The sequence below is a fragment of the Xiphophorus couchianus genome, chromosome 18 (assembly GCF_001444195.1).
Source record: "Xiphophorus couchianus chromosome 18, X_couchianus-1.0, whole genome shotgun sequence".
Taxonomy (NCBI): domain Eukaryota; kingdom Metazoa; phylum Chordata; class Actinopteri; order Cyprinodontiformes; family Poeciliidae; genus Xiphophorus; species Xiphophorus couchianus.
Genome location: NC_040245.1, coordinates 15,788,714 through 15,806,463, shown reverse-complemented (window position 1 = coordinate 15,806,463; position 17,750 = coordinate 15,788,714). Strand labels below are relative to the sequence as shown.

Genomic DNA, 17,750 nt, shown 5'->3' with positions numbered 1-17,750 from the left:
CAGAATTATTTATATATATATTTTTTGTACTATTAACTACAGGACCTTTTATAGACGTGTGTTTGACTTTCCAAGTCCATTTAAACCAATGGTTCACAATCACTGTGAATGTAACACAGGTGAAGTGCGGGGAGTTCGTTCAGGATGTGCTACAGTGTGAACTGGTTTAGTAAAAGGGCTAATACTAAAGTCAAACCAGAAAATGTTAGATGTGATTGTCACAAAAAAGTTCATGTTCAATACAAACAATTGAACATTGTATTTAATATTAACAAGCCTTTTTTTTTGTTTGTTTCCTTTTAACAAAAAGGACACACTAGATGAGTCATTCTAAAATTAATCTTTGAAGTTATTAACATTTGATATTCAATGTCGCCTATAGGCCAAATTACAGCAATCTTAGTTTTAAAGATGCAAGTCTAAACTCCGGTTGTGTATGTGGTACAGAGGCCATGCTAAAGGTATTGACCAGAGATCCTGTAAGAAGATTACAATTCTCCGCTGCAATCACCCTCCTCTGTTAAGCTGCAAAAAAAAAAAAAAAAAAAAAAAAAGTAGAAGGATCTTCCTGCTCACAAAGTGGGCTTGTGTTGCCCGCTACAGGCGAGACCGGGGAAGACATGCAGACAGAATAGAAGGAAGAAATGCTCCGTAATTTTGCAGTCCCTGCCCTGCTGGTTGTAGACATTCGCGGCCACCTTCTTTGTCTTCTCAGCAAGGGTGACAGGTTGCGACTACCTCTCCACAAATGTGGCTGTGTCCTGAGGAGAAAAAAAAGTAAAGGAGAAGAGAGAGAGAGAGAAATAAGAAAAAAATCGGGACTAAATAATTTTCTTTCCAATGAAACAAGTATTTAAAAAATATTTATGCAGGGAGACACAAAGAAAGAAGGATGCGTCCTGCGTCCACAGTCTGGGATCCACAGGTCTCATTTATTTCTCACTGACGCACGCTCCCGCCGCCGCAGCTTACAGCGCTTCTCTCACTCGCTGCTCTCCTCCCTTCACTTCACTTCCTTCCCTCCTCTCGACAGCATCCAGAACTATAGAGCAGCAGTCCCCCTTCACTCGTGTTGCTCCCCCCCTCCCTTCCTCCGTCTTTCTCTCACTGCCAGAGATCTCTCTCCTCTCTGCTTCTCCCATCTCTTCGCAGCCCTCTCCCCAGTTCGGTCCGACACTTTTCTCTGACGCACAACGAGGGGGGGGGAGAGAAAACCAAGTCGAGGCCGATATGATCCACATGCCCGTGCCGCTGTGCTTTCGGAGACGCGCTCCTGAAGCCGCCAGGAGAACACTCTCACCCGGTTGTTGAAGGCTCGCCCGAGAGGCGGCTCAGGAGGAGGAGGAGGAGGAGGAGGAGAAGGTGGTGGTGGAAAAGGAAGAGGATGGGCAGAAGTGGAGGACTTGCATTTTAAACAAACTGCTTAGAAAAAAAGAGAGAGGAGAGAGAGAGTCGGTATCACTGGAGAGCGAGAGAGATAGGGGGAGAGATCGCATTCTCATCACGTCTTCATTTCTTTTCTCTCCTCTCTTTCGGTTCAGCCACTAAGAGAGGGTGAGGAAAAGGGGGAGAGGAAAAGAGAGAGAGAGGGGGGAGAGAGTGAGAACGAGAGAGAAAAGGAGAGAGAGAAGAAGAGGAGGAGAAGGGGAGAACGAGAGATTTACCAGATTCAAACTAGTGATCTTTTTTTCCCCCCGATGCTTTCCAATTGCTCAACAAAACTAAGGTGAGCAGTTATAGACTATTTCGTATGGATCATGGAAAGTATTTACCCGATATTTGTGAGTGTGTGTGTGTGTGTGTGTGTGTGTGTGTGTGTGCGTGTGTGTTTCTGTGCTTCCATTGATGTCTGCATAGCCACGGACTTCAAACAGGGCGACAGCGAGCGAGGATAACTGAGAGCAGGAATCCATCCTACTAATCAATACCCGTTTTGTTCTTGCTTTAGTCCCCAATTTTACGGCCAATGTCACGAGGAAAGCCTGCATTATGCTTGGCATGTATTCCAACACGCGCTCTGCTGTCTTCCCTTCTTTTTTCTTTTTTTTTTTTTGAGTGAGGGTGGGTGTGGGGGTGGGGGGGGGGGTGCCTTGGGTTGGCACCAAATCAGAGACCGTTCCTTGTAGACCGGAACTTGTTCAGCATCATTTTTCTTTTCCCACACTAACTCAGCGCGATGATGTCCGTTGAAAGCTTTATATCTTTTAAAAGAAGCTGGTTGAAATTTGCCAATTCATGACAAGCACCACTACTACTACTTCTTCTTTCTTTTTTTTTTAAAAATTCATCCGGGGCTCATTCTTATGCGCATCTCCTCCTCCTCTCTCCCTCCTCAATGCCCCGCTGTCTCTGTCCATGTCCTCCTTTGTGTTTTCCCCGTTCAGGCGGCTCAGTCACCCCCTTCATTTTCTCGTTCTCTTCCCCCTCCCTCGCAGCCCGGCAACGGACCGTGAGACGCGGGACGCACCGGGCAACGACAGGACCCATCACCGCAGGAGGAGGATATGTGAAGTTGGAATCCCGCTAAACTAAGTACGTATATACCACTAGAACTGATGCACCGCGAGTGGAATTTTTATGGTGCCAAATTTGCTCCGTGTCCTGAAATGTTTTGTTACTTTTTTTTTTTCACATCGCATCTGGCTTTTTGATCTCTATAAAAACGGAGGCGGAATCAAATCCTGCTGGATTACTCGTGGCACGGGGAAGACGACGTGAAATAAACATCGTGTAAAGATCATTTTTTGCTTTTTAATTTTTAATTTTTTTTTAATCTGTCATTTTTTGAGGGATTCCTGCGTTTTTCATGTCAATTGCCGGGATTTTGCATTCAGCACCACGGGCAGCGCTTTTGCCTGGGCCATATGCGCTTCTCTATTATTGAGCTGAACAGCGCAGTGGATACATGAGTTTGCAATAATGGCAAAGATTTTCAGAAGCTTTGCGTGTGTGCAGGAGTGTGTGCGGTGAGAGAAAAATAAAGGCAGATAGAGGGACAATAACACAAGTGTCTGGCAGACATCTTTTTTTGTCCCCGTGAGAGGAATACAATTTTTTAGATGAAATTGACACATTTCACCATTCTCACAATCACAACTGCTATTAGTTTTCTTTTTGCCTCACAGCTGCCCCACAGCTGCGCTTTTCTAAGCGTCAGAATAGCCCATTGCTCTTTTTACGTCTCAAATTGTGCCTATTATCTTAAAAAGAGTTGGTTCGACTAATAAAACATAATTTATCAGGGACAAAAAAAAATAGTAAAACATTTTTCAGTAAAATGTGTCCTCTTGCATATCATAGATTCAACTGGAGGTAAATCACAAGAGGAAACTACTGGGTCCCCTAATCTTTGGAAAATACATTACAATACAAAATACAATACTTGCTCATTCAATAGTAATGAATTTAAATTTTTGTTGAATAAACCAGTGATTTTTACATGTAAGACTAAAACATGTCTTTTTTCAGCTTTGAATTAGTAACAGAGATATGTTCAGACTGGGCTTAGCACAAAACACAATTCTGTTGTACTATTTTGTTCCATGGTTTAAACTTTGATTGCTCATGTATTGGAGATTCTTGTTATGCATTAAATAAAGCAAGGGACAGTGTCTCCTCGACGGTACTCTTCCTTAGCCGCTGTTGCCTTCGTTTATTCATAGCGATAAGCATCTCTGCTGTGATTTATTGCGACCTTACCAGCACATCTGCTGTATAATAAATGGCATTTCAGGCTACATAGTGAAGTGTAGTGTCTGACTGCAGAGAGCCGTTTGTGCTCTCTGGTATCATATTATCTATTTAAGAGTATAGGGCTTTATATTTTGTTTTAAAAAGACAGCAATATTGCCGGGTCTAAAGTGGTGTCCAGTGTCTTTCTATTATTCATAGGTATTCATTTCAAAGCTGCCGTCCATTCTACTGAAACTAATGCACTCTTTCCTGTATCTTCCTTTTCTGTCTCTGTCATCTCAAACTTCTCTTGGTTTCTGTGTGTATATGTACATGTGTGTTTGTATGCATGTAAAGCGTGTGTGTGTGAGCATTAACCATAAGCCTTCCCTTTTCTTGCGATCTCATCTACCCTGGCATTCTCTGTTGCAGTGCTGTGAAGTGGCTCTGTCCCTGGAGCTGAAACTTCATCGCCGTGGTGTCAGCGAGGATGCTGTGGGTTACCTTGCTGAGCACCATAGCCTTAGGATGGACCACACCAATCCCACTGCTGGAGGACTCGGAGGAGATCGACGAGCCCTGCTTTGAACCGTGCGACTGCGAGGTCAAGGAAGGCATCTTCCATGTCCATTGTGACAGTAAAGGATTTACAAATGTCAGCCAGATCTCTCAAATTTGGAGCCGACCCTTCAAGCTCAACCTGCAGAGGAACCTAATGAGGAAGCTCTACTTCAACAGCTTCCTCCATCTTAACAATGCCATATCCATCAATCTGGGTAATAACGCCTTGCAAGATATACATGCTGGGGCATTCAATGGCTTGGGAATACTTAAACGACTGTTTCTCCATGAAAACAAACTAGACGTTTTCCGAAACGACACATTTCTGGGGTTGGAGAGTCTAGAATATCTCCAAGCAGATTACAATGTTATTAAAAGGATTGAAAGTGGTGCATTCAGGCACCTTCACAAATTAAGAGTACTTATATTAAATGACAATCTCATACCCATGCTGCCGAATTACCTTTTTCGGTCTGTGTCCCTAACACATTTGGACTTGAGAGGTAACAGACTGAAGACATTGCAGTATAAAGGCACACTGGAGTATGTTGGGCGGAGCTTGATGGAAATCCAGCTGGAGGAAAACCCTTGGAACTGTGTGTGTGAGATTGTCCAGTTAAAAACATGGCTAGAGAGAATCCCTTACACAGCTTTGGTGGGAGAGATCACATGTGAGACCCCATTCCACCTACACGGAAAAGACCTGCGGGAAATTAAACGCAGCGAGCTCTGTCCTCTTCTCACCGATGCAGAGATTGAGGCCAAGCTGGGAATTCCTCGGGTGCCATTCAGCAATGAGAATACTTGGCCTACTAAACCTTCCTCCATGCTCTCCCCCTTTCACAACACAGCCTCCTCTGTGGAGTACAAGGACAGGCCTGCGAAGCCTACCAAAAAGCCTACCAGACGGCCCACAAAGAATCCACCAACTCCTCGTAGCATTTACCCAGGCCTCAACCAGCCCCCCATTGCTGGCTACCAAACAAGACCACCCATTCCAATAATCTGTCCAGCTAATTGTATTTGCAACCTTCACATCAATGACCTTGGGTTAACAGTAAACTGCAAAGACAAAGGGTTTCACAACATTTCAGAGCTTCTGCCTCGACCCCTTAATGCCAAGAAATTGTATCTTAGTGGGAACCTGATACAGAAAATCTATCGTTCAGATTTCTGGAACTTCTCAAGTTTGGATTTACTACATTTAGGGAACAACCAGATATCCTATGTCCAGGAGGGTGCATTTATCAACTTGCCAAACTTAAAAAGTTTATATTTGAATGGTAATGACATTGAGCGGCTCTCTCCTGGTATGTTTCGTGGACTTCAGATGTTGAGCTATCTTTACTTTGAATACAATGTCATCCGTGAGATTCAGTCTCATTCTTTCTCCCTAATGCCCAATCTGCAATTGGTTTTCCTGAATAATAATCTGTTGAGGTCATTACCCAATGATGCCTTTGCTGGCACCAACCTTGCACGTCTTAATCTTCGTAGAAATCACTTTGTTTCCCTGCCAGTTCATGGGGTCCTGGAGCATCTGACTTCCATCGTCCAGATCGATCTCCATCAGAATCCCTGGGATTGCTCATGTGATATCATTCCTCTCAAACAATGGCTGGAAAAGCTATCCTCTGTCATTGTGGTGGGGGAAGTCACCTGCAACACACCAGAGTATGCTTTTGGAAAGGACCTGCGTTCGCTTGAGGTTGAGGTAATCTGTCCTGAGCTGAAGTATTCTTCACGTCCCTCTCCAGCTCTGCCTGGTGGGGATGATCTCACCACAGGTAGCTCTGAAATGGGGGAATCAAGTAGGAGAGGGGCTGTTCCACTGTCAGTTCTCATCCTCAGTTTGCTCATCCTCTTCATTTCAGCGGTGTTTGTTACTGCTGGGCTCTTTGCCTTTGTCCTCCGTCGCAGAAAGAAGCTACCTTTCCGCAAACGTTCTGAGGTGGACCTGACTGGGATCCAGATGCAATGCAGGATTTTTGAGGATCCGCCAAGGCAAAGCTGTGCCGGAAACCCTGGCACGCCGGAGAAACCAACACCCAGTTTGCACACACATTCGCACACTACTCACACACATGGACATGGCCACGTTTATGATTACATCCCGCACCCTGTGACTCAAATGTGTAACAACCCTATCTATAAGCCAAGAGAAGGAGAGATTGCTGAGGAGGAGATGGCACAGTTTGCAGAAAAGAAAGACAATGGCAGCAGTAGCAACAGTAACTATAGAACCTTGTTGGAGAAAGAGAGAGAGTGGACCTTGGCGGTCTCCAACTCTCAGCTCAACACTATTGTTACGGTCAACCACACCACGGCGGACATTTCAGGATTTCATGAGAATGGAGGGCTCTGCCCCACAGTGATTGACAGTCAGAGGCCCACGCCAACAGTGGGCTTTGTAGACTGTTTGTATGGGACAGTGCCCAAATTAAAGGACATGCATGTTGCACATGCACATCCACCAGGCATGCAGTACCCAGATTTACAGCAGGACGCACGGCTGAAGGAGACATTGCTTTTCACAGCCGGGAAAGGCTGCTACCCTGATCCCTCCCAAAGTGATTACCTCGAGTTAAGGGCCAAACTTCAAACCAAGCCAGATTACCTCGAAGTCTTGGAAAAATCCTACCGTTTTTAATAACTTTGTAGCCCGGTAGAAAAGAACAACAAAAAAACCAACATGATTTTGTCATTTTCACTATGCCACCTTACAGACAAAATTACTTAGACCAATCTTAAAGCAAAATTTGAAAAAACAGCATGAATTGAAATAAATATGTATAATTATACAGTCACAATGCCCCCACTCCCACTTAAAATCACCTTCGAGGAGAGGTCATTCTCAGATGTTTCAATTAAGTGCCTTTTTTTCAGAGTAGCCAGCAATGTCAACCGTTATTTTTATAATATATAAATATCTCTATATGCCCTGAAGAAAGCAAAGGAGAAAAAAATGGGGCTCTGGGAAATAAAACACATGAACCATGTTACATCTGTCACTAAAATCCATTTGTATGGAGCTAACATGATGTGCTACTAGTTACCATGAGGACAAACGGGAGCTGGACGTCTCCCTTACTTTTTTGTTTTTCTGTTTTTTTCCCTCTCTCTTATTACTCAACTAGGATGTACAAACACCTGGAATCTGTGCACATGTTTTTCTTTGTAGGACATTATCAAAAGAGTTTTAAAAAAAATACTTATATTCAAACTGAACTGCAGTTTGCTGCATGCACTCGCTTCAGTGCAGGAAGTGAGAGGATTTACTCAGAACTATCACGTCACTCTATGAACAGAGATACCGCAACACATTTATGGTTCAGTGTTCTATTTAATTTTTTATATCTTATTAATATGGTTATTACTATAAATGAAGACATACTGTATGTCTATATCAGGGTGCTTCTTGTAAAGAAAAGGAAGTGCCAATACAGGGATGGTAAAACATTTGTGAATATTATTACGAGACCATACTGAAGGGTTTTCTGAATATTTCCACACTCTTTGTTATGGCCCCACCCCTCTTCCCTTCTCATTGCTTCTGGAGTTCCCATTGCAATCCACTAACAGCTTTGTAGTAAGCACTTTTAATGTTTTCTCTTTCACAAAGATTTGAAGAAAAAAATGTGCATATATTTATTCTGTAATTTCAGTGAAGAATTTTATTGTAAAGATAATGTTAAATCAATGTATAGTGATTATGCGTCTGGTATAGCCTTCTTAATAAAAACAAACTCTTTAATCTAATTGATGAAGGTGTCAATACCAATTCCAGTGGAACATGTGTGGAGTGGAACAACAGGGTGTGTATCTGGTGTAGGATGTGGTCAGCCATTAGCTGTTACTAGACTCAAAAAGCATGCTAGACCAAGAAGCAGTGCAAGGTATGATAATACAAACTTGCTAGTATTCATATAATGGGATTTGCATCCACTGTATCTAAACTACATGGAAAGCATAAATACAGGGTGCTGATTTGTTTTCTTCTTTTTTAACAGAGGGACTCATTTTCATATTTTAATGTGCAGCTTGACTTTATTTTGTCCAGTACAATGTAGGATTTAGCCACATTTAATCTAAAACCAAAGTAAAACACAACCCAGAAAACGTAGAGTAAATGCTGCTGCCTCTTGAAGAAGATATCTTAAAAAGTAAAAGGCAAATCAGTGAGGAATGGCACACCTGTCACTCTCTGAACATGTATCACTGATGTATGCAAGTAAAAGGGTGAGTGATATCATGATTGGAAAATACTTTTGTAATTTATACATTTCATAATTTGGCTCTCTCATCAAGTTTGCTATGTGCTTTCACTCCACTGGAGGGCGATAAAAGTGTTCTGCCATTGCAGAAATGTCATTATATAAGCTTGATTGGGTTTAGCTGACAGATACACACACACCCACGCATGCACACCCCTACATGTGACTACATCATGAAGATATTATCTTATTAGCTTATTAAATCTACACTATGAATTGAAAATGTAATTTACTTTCAGCAGTCATAATTTTATGTGATTTTTAATTGTATACCACAGGCTCCTTTCTTAGCCTCCTCCATTCTACAAACAATGAAAAGGGAATTTTAAATAAAGCCTTAGGGTTGTGTCAACTATGGATTAATTTGCTATAGAAGTCAATATTTTCAACCAATAGACTCTTTTTTTCTTTCTTAGTAACATTTTTTTGGGAGAGATGTGAAGTAGTCCTGTCAAACTTGTAAGTACAGTGAATCTAAGAAGTTTACACATCCATGTTAAAATGCTGGTGTTTGGTGATGAAAACACTGAGACCAATACAAATTCTTTGAGAATTTCTTTCCACCCTTAATGTGACTTTTAACCCATACAACCTGACATTATTACAGAACTGTTTATTTTAATGGGAATGAATATCCATAGCAAATGTTTATTTGGACATATTTGGTCGCTCATTGCAATGCTCTAGACTTGTTCGACTGTGAAGGCATCTCTTCTGTTCAGCCTACTGTAACCACCCCATAGATTTCCAGTCAAAATGAGGTCTAAGCTGTTGGTAGACTATTTTGTGAAAAAAAGTTATTTGTTTCTGGAGAAGTCATTATTTTGTGGATTTTGAAATGCACTATGAGTTGGTGTGCTAAAAGCTGAATTCAGTTTTCTAGCAGAAAACTGAATTTTCTAGCAGAAAACTGAATTCAGATGTGAAAACTTTGGTAGTTGGGAATGTTCATGGTATCCTCCATATTGATTAAGTCCCCATATCCGGCTTCAGAAAATCAGTCCTACAGTATGATGTTGACATCATCGTCCCTCAATTTATGTATCATGTTCTTTTGGTGATGTGTAATGTTGTTTTGGCCCCAAGCAGACATTTTGGGATTATGGTTCTAAAGCTCAACACTGGTTTGATAAGACCATAACACATTTTCCCATGTATTTTTAACAGATTAGGCTAGAAGGCTTTTCTTTACATGAAAATGCTTAAATTTTTGTCTATCTTACCATTGTACCCCAGGCCCAGATATATGAAGGTTACTATCAGTACTTGTCAGAAGTTTATGCAACTCCTCTTGGCAGCCTCCCTGGCCAGTTTTCATTGTAATATCATCACCTTTGAAGGAAAATCTAGTTCTTGTTAATGACAATGTTGGTAGATATTTTCTACACATGATGTGTAGTATACATAATGCCTTATAAAGTATTTTGTGCACTTTCCCTAATTGGCACCTTTTGACAAAGAGATCCCTCTGATGCCTTTGAAACTCTGCAGATCATTGTGTTTGCTCTGAGATGCAGCACAGAAAATGTTGGGAAAAGCATACTAGGATGACTGAATTTATGTCATGGTTAATAAGAGGCACTCTGAACGGTGACAGGTGTGTACTGATACCTATTTAAGATGAGGTTGTACAGGGTGGCCAGCCAGATCCCCACATATGAGAGGTTGCCCACTCTTTCATTTGAGTTGAATGTGAAATAGGTTACATGCAAGCTTTAAAATGTTCTCAAATGATTGATCTGGGTCTCAGTTGTTTTGGATCAGAAAAACAGAACAGGTATTTTACACTAAGGTATACAGACACCTTCACTGTGTGTAAATTGGGAGATTGATTCAGATTTTGTTTAATCCCCTTGCTTTGATTTCAATGCTTAGTTGGAATACAGTGTTATATTCCCTAATATATGTCAACATAACACCAACTAAAATGTAGCAAACCAAATTTTATTTTCTAAAACATGTTGAGGTATTGTTGATGGGTCATCTCCGGTATCGGTTGTCAGTGATTCAGCCTACAAGCTTGCATTAAATTGAGCCTTTTATCTCATGTTGCCTTCATTGTTCATTTATTTTTGGCAAGTGTTGTTGATCAGATAAACAAATGACACATTCATATAAATTCTTCAGAAGCGTGGCTGTATAATGTCAAGCCTCTTTTGTCTTTATTGCTTTTAGAGGATGTTGCAGTGCTGAAATGTGATAATCTGCTCCACCTAATTTATCTTCTTATTTTTCTGCACTTACACACATTCACACACAGAAAACACACAAAACCTTAGTTTCCATGAATACAAGGTCAGATTATACCACAAACAGTTTTAGTGTGCACTCAGTTTGATTAAAAGCATGATATATTACTCTCTTAACATAAACCCTTACCACATCCAACCCACTCCAAAATTAACAAAATAAATAAAACCTTGCAATCGTTAATGATTTTATTACCTTTTTACCCTCCCCATAGTTCAATGATTACACAGATGAGCATTGAGCTTTCCTCCAGGACTTTTTCATGTGTTCTTGTTATTCTACTTGAACATCTGTTGGCCACTTGGCTGTGAAGGTTGCTAATATTCCTTCGAGAATAAGATGATGCTATGATCCATGAGTAAAAACTATTCCCATCATGTTCTGAGGTTTCAAAAATAAGCTCATTGTGAAAGTGGTAATTTTACACTGGACCATGAGTCCAAAGTGTACAGACATTTTTCTATAGCAGTTTCTTAAGCAAAAGCATACATACAATTTCCTATGTGGATTTCAAGTGAAAGCATTTATGGAGTACATATTACATTATTGATATCCTATGAGGATATTTTAGCTTTATAACTACAATGCTTATGCAAGCTGAAATAACATTCAGTTTTGCAAGTTTTTTTACCTGTGCCTGCTCTCTTTACTTGCCGTTATTTCTTTATTTAATTATTTTCTAGTGGATTTTTATGTCAGCAATGCACGCTTATTAACACAGCTGTCTTGATGTTTATTTCTATATTTCCTGTCTGACATGCCATTGCCATGATACTGCTGCTGTTAATTCTTCAGGAGATATGAGATACCATAATCCTATTAGAAGAACGTCAGCGGGCTCCTGTGACAACACTGAATTCAGGACAGCCGTTAATTGTCTGTAACTGCGCTGGGTAATATTTGGAGTAAAATTGATAATGGGGCAATCTAAAAGCGGGATCTTTCTTCAAACTTGGTGTGGTGTGATGTTTTCTCCTTCTCTCTACTTACCTTTTTTTTACTTACCTTATGATGTGTTTTGGCCTCTGGTTGTTTGGGTGATATTTGTCTGCACTGCACCTTGGAGGAAACATGCTGTCAGTATGGATCTGTATGCATTTGTGTGCACGTGCGTGTGCATGTCACTGAATGTGTGAGGTTATCATCTGCTGCATGGATTGTTTGCTGATTTGTTGTGGTTATTTGAGTGAAAATTGGCTTAGTCTTTGATTTGGACTTGCAGCCCATTATGAATGGAGAGGAATGACAAGAGGAATTCTGTTTTCTAAGAGCAGCATTGATCATTCGGGCGAGCAAAGACCAACAGCTTAGGAAGGTGTGACAGAACATTGAATCAACAGAAGGAGGTTCTGAAAACAGTGCCTTATATAAAAAATGAACATATGTTTAGTCATCTAAAAATGCAAGTGTAATGAAAAGACAAAAGAGGAGGAGAAGACTAAGAGCCACTTAGTAGCATTTTGTGTGTGTGGTATACATTTCCTTTATTGTAGTAAAATGCAACATTATCTTTAGTTTGCTTAAAAAAAGCCAATCTGCCTCTGACCACTGTGCTGAGTTGCAGTGTGATGCAAATGCTACATACAAAAAGGTAGAGTAGTGTGCCATAGAAGGTATTGGGTGATCCAGAGAATCTTTCTTTGCTTGTATTTTTATCTAGCAGCTAATGTGCTTATGCTGATGGGTAATGTAGTTCTGTTGCATGTTATGTAGCTCCATCCGTTCCATCAGCTTTGATCAGTTATCCCATCCCCGGCAGAGAAAACAATGTCATCATCAGTATGATGCTGCCACTGCCACCTTTGACAGGAAATAGTGTGTCCAGAATGATGTGCAATGTGTAGTTATCTGTCACATTGTGTGTTACATAGGTCTTAAAGTTCCATTCTGGTATAACCTGATGAGAGCACCTGCTTCCACAATTTTTTGTGCCCTCTACAAATGGGGCTTTTATGGCTTTCATTCAACAATGGTTTTCCTCTTGCGTGAAGATCAAATTTTTTTTTTTTTTTTTTTTGCATGGTAGTTTTCCAAAATTATAGGTCCCTGCAACTCTTTCTGAGTTACTTTAGGGATCTATGTTGCCTCTATTTATAATGTTCTTATTACCCGGACTGTTAGATTGAGGGGATGAGAGCTGTCCTTTACTTTTACTTGATTCATGACTGAAATGTCCTCTTGGAGATGTGCAACGCATGGGAAAACATAACTTGAAACTCCTTTAAACTTCTTACTAGCTTCTTTTTTGACCTGCCTGCTGTCTACTTTTGTCTTCAAGATGTTGTTTCTTTTACTAATGCTCTCTAATAAACCTCTGAGCCTTCACAGTAAAACTTTATCTTAAAGTAAATCAAACACAAATGAATTGGATTTACTAATTAGATGACTTCTAAAGGCAAGTGGTTACAATGGAATGTATTTCAGGGCATCGTAGCAAAGAGGCCTGAAGACTAATATATGCAGAACTTTTCAAATTTTTATTTGTAAAAACCATAAATAATAAAAATATGTAATATTTTTCCATTTCACAGTGATGTACTATTTGTGCTGAATTCTTTTATTTATGATTACATAAATTCCCTCGATATACCCAAAAGTTTTCTAGAAGTAATGTGACAAAGTGTCAAACGTTTCAGTTCAAGTTCAAAGTTCATAAAGGGTTATTTCAATTTATTTAATGAAGGACAGGGCATTTTAAAACAATGCAACCATTGTTTTGTACAACAGAGGCTGTGAATATGTTTGCAAGGCACAGTTTTAAAATAGAAGATTTTGGTAAACTACACTTTCTTTTTATTTTTGTTACCATGTGAAAGCTTTATTGTATGTTATACAGAAGGAGAAGTTAAAGGCATAAGACCACCCCTATAAATGCAGTTTCCTATGTCCTGAAATTATGAAAAAAAATCTTTCACACTGCAGTGCAGGAGCTCAACTGACCCAGTATGCCGAAAGAGAGAGCGACAGAGAGAGAGAGAAAGAAAGAGAGAGAGACATGGAGGAGAGAAAAGAAATGGGCGCAGAAAGCAGCAGAGTGAAAAAGGGAAACGAGGTGATTCTCTCAGCCCCGTGCTACCTCTGCTACCATGTGTGCAATAAAGCTCTGCAGCCGTATTGTTTGCCTTGTGAGTTTTGGCTCCCTTGAGATTCTGGTTCTCTCCCCTGTCTGGAAAAAAATACTGCAAGTTTGGGGAAAGTAGGAGTCGTTTGTGCTGCTCAGCAGTGTACTACAGCCGCAGCTCTTGTGCATAAAACAGATTAAGAAATCTATGTCCTTATCACTCTTTCCAGGGAGAGACAGAGAAGAGAACAGGAAGCATAAATTTATATAAAAAAGAATATGGAGCATGGTGTCCCTAGCTAGTGTTAGGAACAGTCCATTTCTCTCTTTGTTCCGCAGTGTGGGGCCTACTTTGTGCTTTAAATGGCTTGTAATGAAATTCTATGAACTACTGCAGGAGACCTCTTCTCCTATCCCTCCTCTTTCTAATGAAGTGACATTTGCACACTCACTCATCTTAATGGCCTAAGATGTCATGTGATGCAAGAGTTAAACCCCATTGAAACATTTAGCAGTTTTCTACGGCCATTTACAGTGTTGGAAAACTTTTCACACCTTTATCAAGTTCCTCAATTTTTGCATTTTGTTACGTCTAATTGTTTCAAACCATCAAACAAATTTTTATGTCAAACATCAAATGACTTGATTAAATACAAAATGCAGTTTTCAGATTACAATTGAGTTTATTAAGCTCTGTAAATTTACCTGAAGCCTTTGTAGAAATTTAATTTTCTCTAAACCTAACAGCTGGTCAAACGTGGCCGGAAAAAATCTTTTGTCTTCTGTTTTAATTTAGTCATATTGCATGTTTGCGTGGATGAAGAGCCTGTTTAAGGTCATTTTACTGCATCTCAATCAGAAATGACTTTGGAAAATCTACTCAAAAACCTTTATTTCTTCATGAACAATCTCATTCAGGATTTTCTGCTAGAGAACAGTTTCATCATAACTCAATCAATTACGGCAAGTTGTCCAGATCCTAAAGCAGCAAAGCAGACTGAGATCATCACTTTATCACCTCTATGTTTGGCTGTTGGTATGCTATTAATTTTCTGGAATGCTGTATCATTTTAATCCAGAAAATGTTAAATTTAATCATGCTAGTCTTCAGAATATTTTCACAAACATCTTATGGATCTTTAAGATTGTTTTTGGGAAATGTGAGAAAGGCCTTTTTTCTATTTTTGGTCAGCGTTAGACTTTGGCTTTAACTTTGTGGATGTCATTTTAACCAGGTCTCTTTCTTAACAAACTGAACCATGAATCATGAACCCTGACCTTAACTGAGGCACGTGAAGTATTTTGTGTCTTCTTGATTGAGATGGTGCTTTGCACCTGGATCATGTTTGTGGGCTTGCAAAGTGGAAACAGCTTCATAATCCTTCCAGACTGATATATGTCTAAATTTGGGCGTGGTCTGTTTCGGTATTTGAGATGTGTTAGCCGTTTTCATGCTGTCAGAAAAGTTCTAATTACATGGCAATATTATGTTTTCTACTCATTCTGGCTGTTATCGAGCTCAGGTGTGGCTACTAAAATGAATTCAGCTTTCCAATCTCACTTACTTCATAGTTTGATAAGAAGACACAATTACTTTTTCATACAATGCCTTTTAGATTTATAGAACAATTTTACCTTATTGAATGAAATTGTAATTTTATATGAAACCAAGCATAGCCATCCATTTGTTTCCTGTATATATTGGCAAACAAGATGGTGGTGACCATCAGAGCTCCCTGCCTCTGTGTAGGAACTGGATAGGTCATTTTTCTGTGGCACCTTTCAGTCTTGTAGTCTCTGCTCTGTTTTAACTGACATTGTGCTGCTTTACATATACACATATAAAAGCGACTATAATGTGTGTTTTTTCCACACACATATCCACTCAGATCCAAGTACATCATCGATTTATTTTGTATATTTAAGGTTCACTTTCTGCTCATTTTTTTCCTGTCAAGAAAAATAGAAAAAAGTATTGCTTCATATTTTTTTTACCATCATTTTTGTTTCTTTTTGTTATGTTGGATTTCTAATTAAAACAAACTAAAAATTCGTGAATGTGTGAAAATCAATTTTTCAAACACTGCGTGGACTTGAAATTAAATGACAGATTAGGGAGACTGCTGTCTTTTTTTTTGCCTGTGTTTAAAAATACAGCTGCTCCTCTTAAATACAAATGGCTTAGTTGGCCAAGCCCTCACGCTGATCGCTTTTATGACTGATGTGCTTGTTTGTTCAGACACCATAATCTTTCTCGTTTTAAAGTACCATTCATTCAGGGGGTTTCACAGCTGTTACAAATTTTGAAAATGTCAGAGATTTGGTGAAAGCAAAATCTTGCTTCCTGTTCAAATACGAAAACAACAAAGCATGCGTGAAATTTATTTCGATCAGACAAGACGGGAATAATGTAATGCAGATGACACTGCCAGCACTCTCTGTTCTAAGTATCACTAGAATTGATGATCGATATGACAAGTGGTAAGAGAGAAGAAGAGATGAAAACTGAAGTCTAGAATAAGGCCTTAAAATTTGTCAAGTTTTCTTGTTTGTACAATTTGATTGTTGAAATTTCCATGGATGTGGAAGCAATATGCAAGGCTAATGCTCCAAGAATGCACCACTGAGGGAGTTTTAGTGAATTTGCATAAATTATTCATGTTTTCATGTGGGTCACCATTATGCAAAATTGACTGTTTGAGGTCAAGTGAAAGATAATGTCATATTGTATCACACAGTAGGGTTTTATTAATAGGGGTTTGACATACTGCAAGGCCCGTGACTGAGCCATCAGTTTTTTTACTCTAAAAACATTTTGTGATGTTTCCATGATATCAAACTAAATGCCCTTAACTCACATTAATGTTTTAAAGAACAAAACAGCCACTATAGGCTACTTGTTTTATTTATTCTCCTTAATTATGAATGACAATTTTCTTGAACTTAGGTGCATTTGATTAAAGTAGAACATCACTAATACGTTAAAACGTATATGTTGTTTTTTTAACACATTGCCTGGCCAATAAAAAAAGACAACACCTGAATTTAAATGAGCAAATAGGTATGTGTCTCCTATTGGATAGTGACTGCATGCCTAAAATATTAGAGTGTGTGACTTTTTTGTGGTGGTGTTATATCCATTTATCTTAATTGTAGTTGGTCGATCAAGGGCTTCTGTTCCTTTTATTTAACATTTTACATGTTTGTAAAGCAGTTTTTCAAAGAGCGTATGCTTTAGAATTGAACACGGTTATTTTTTTTTCTTATGTATAAGATCTTTTATTAATTACAGAGACACAGAAGTTTTAAATGTGTAAAAAAACAAAAAAAATTGTGCCCTTGTTCGATTTCAAAATTGGGCCGATGGAAAGAAACATTACTAACTATTAGAAACATATAAGAAACACTGCAAACTATTATGCACTCACAAGCAACATGCAGCCATTTTTGCTCCATTAATTGTAAAAATGAGAGTTTCTGGTTATAGCTGATGTCAATTTAGGCTTTAAAGATGCAGGTCTTTGAGTTTGTTGAAGTTCAGCTTGTGGACAGAGACCAATACCATCTTCACACCGACTGATCCTATACTAACCAAACATATTTTTCTGGTTAGACAACATAATGATGCTCATATTTTGCAAGAGTGTGGCCTTGACTGTGATTCTGTACGTGTGTAATGATGTGCATCGGATGTTGTGCTCTGTGAAAAGTACTTCAGTGGAGAAGAAGCGATTTGTAGAGCATTTTGCCTAATTGAGGAAGGATTACTTGCATTGCTCGCATTAGCTCAGCATTACAGGAGTTAGCTTAATTAAGGCAAGTGAGATTTTAGAGGGATCAGCAATTCCCCACAGTTCCATGCACCCACACATGCCTGAAGATTTCTGTGGGCCATAAATGTCCCAATACAGAGATTCATTGTTCCTGCAGCA

General features: G+C 39.4%; 1 protein-coding gene across 4 annotated transcripts; it reads left to right on the top strand.

Moving 5' to 3' along the window:
- Positions 1-550: 550 nt before the first annotated feature.
- slitrk3a (SLIT and NTRK-like family, member 3a) lies at positions 551-13,285 on the top strand. Of its 4 annotated transcripts, none has more exons than XM_027998964.1 (3): positions 552-1,726; positions 2,436-2,532; positions 4,105-13,285. In XM_027998964.1, exon 3 carries the CDS (start codon positions 4,163-4,165, stop codon positions 6,881-6,883), a length of 2,721 nt encoding a protein of 906 aa, XP_027854765.1. In that variant the 5' UTR covers positions 552-1,726; positions 2,436-2,532; positions 4,105-4,162; the 3' UTR covers positions 6,884-13,285. The 4 variants fall into 4 exon arrangements, with proteins under 4 accessions (XP_027854768.1, XP_027854765.1, XP_027854767.1 ...); XM_027998966.1 differs by having other exon boundaries at positions 2,394-2,532; XM_027998965.1 differs by having other exon boundaries at positions 2,385-2,532.
- Positions 13,286-17,750: the final 4,465 nt, after the last annotated feature.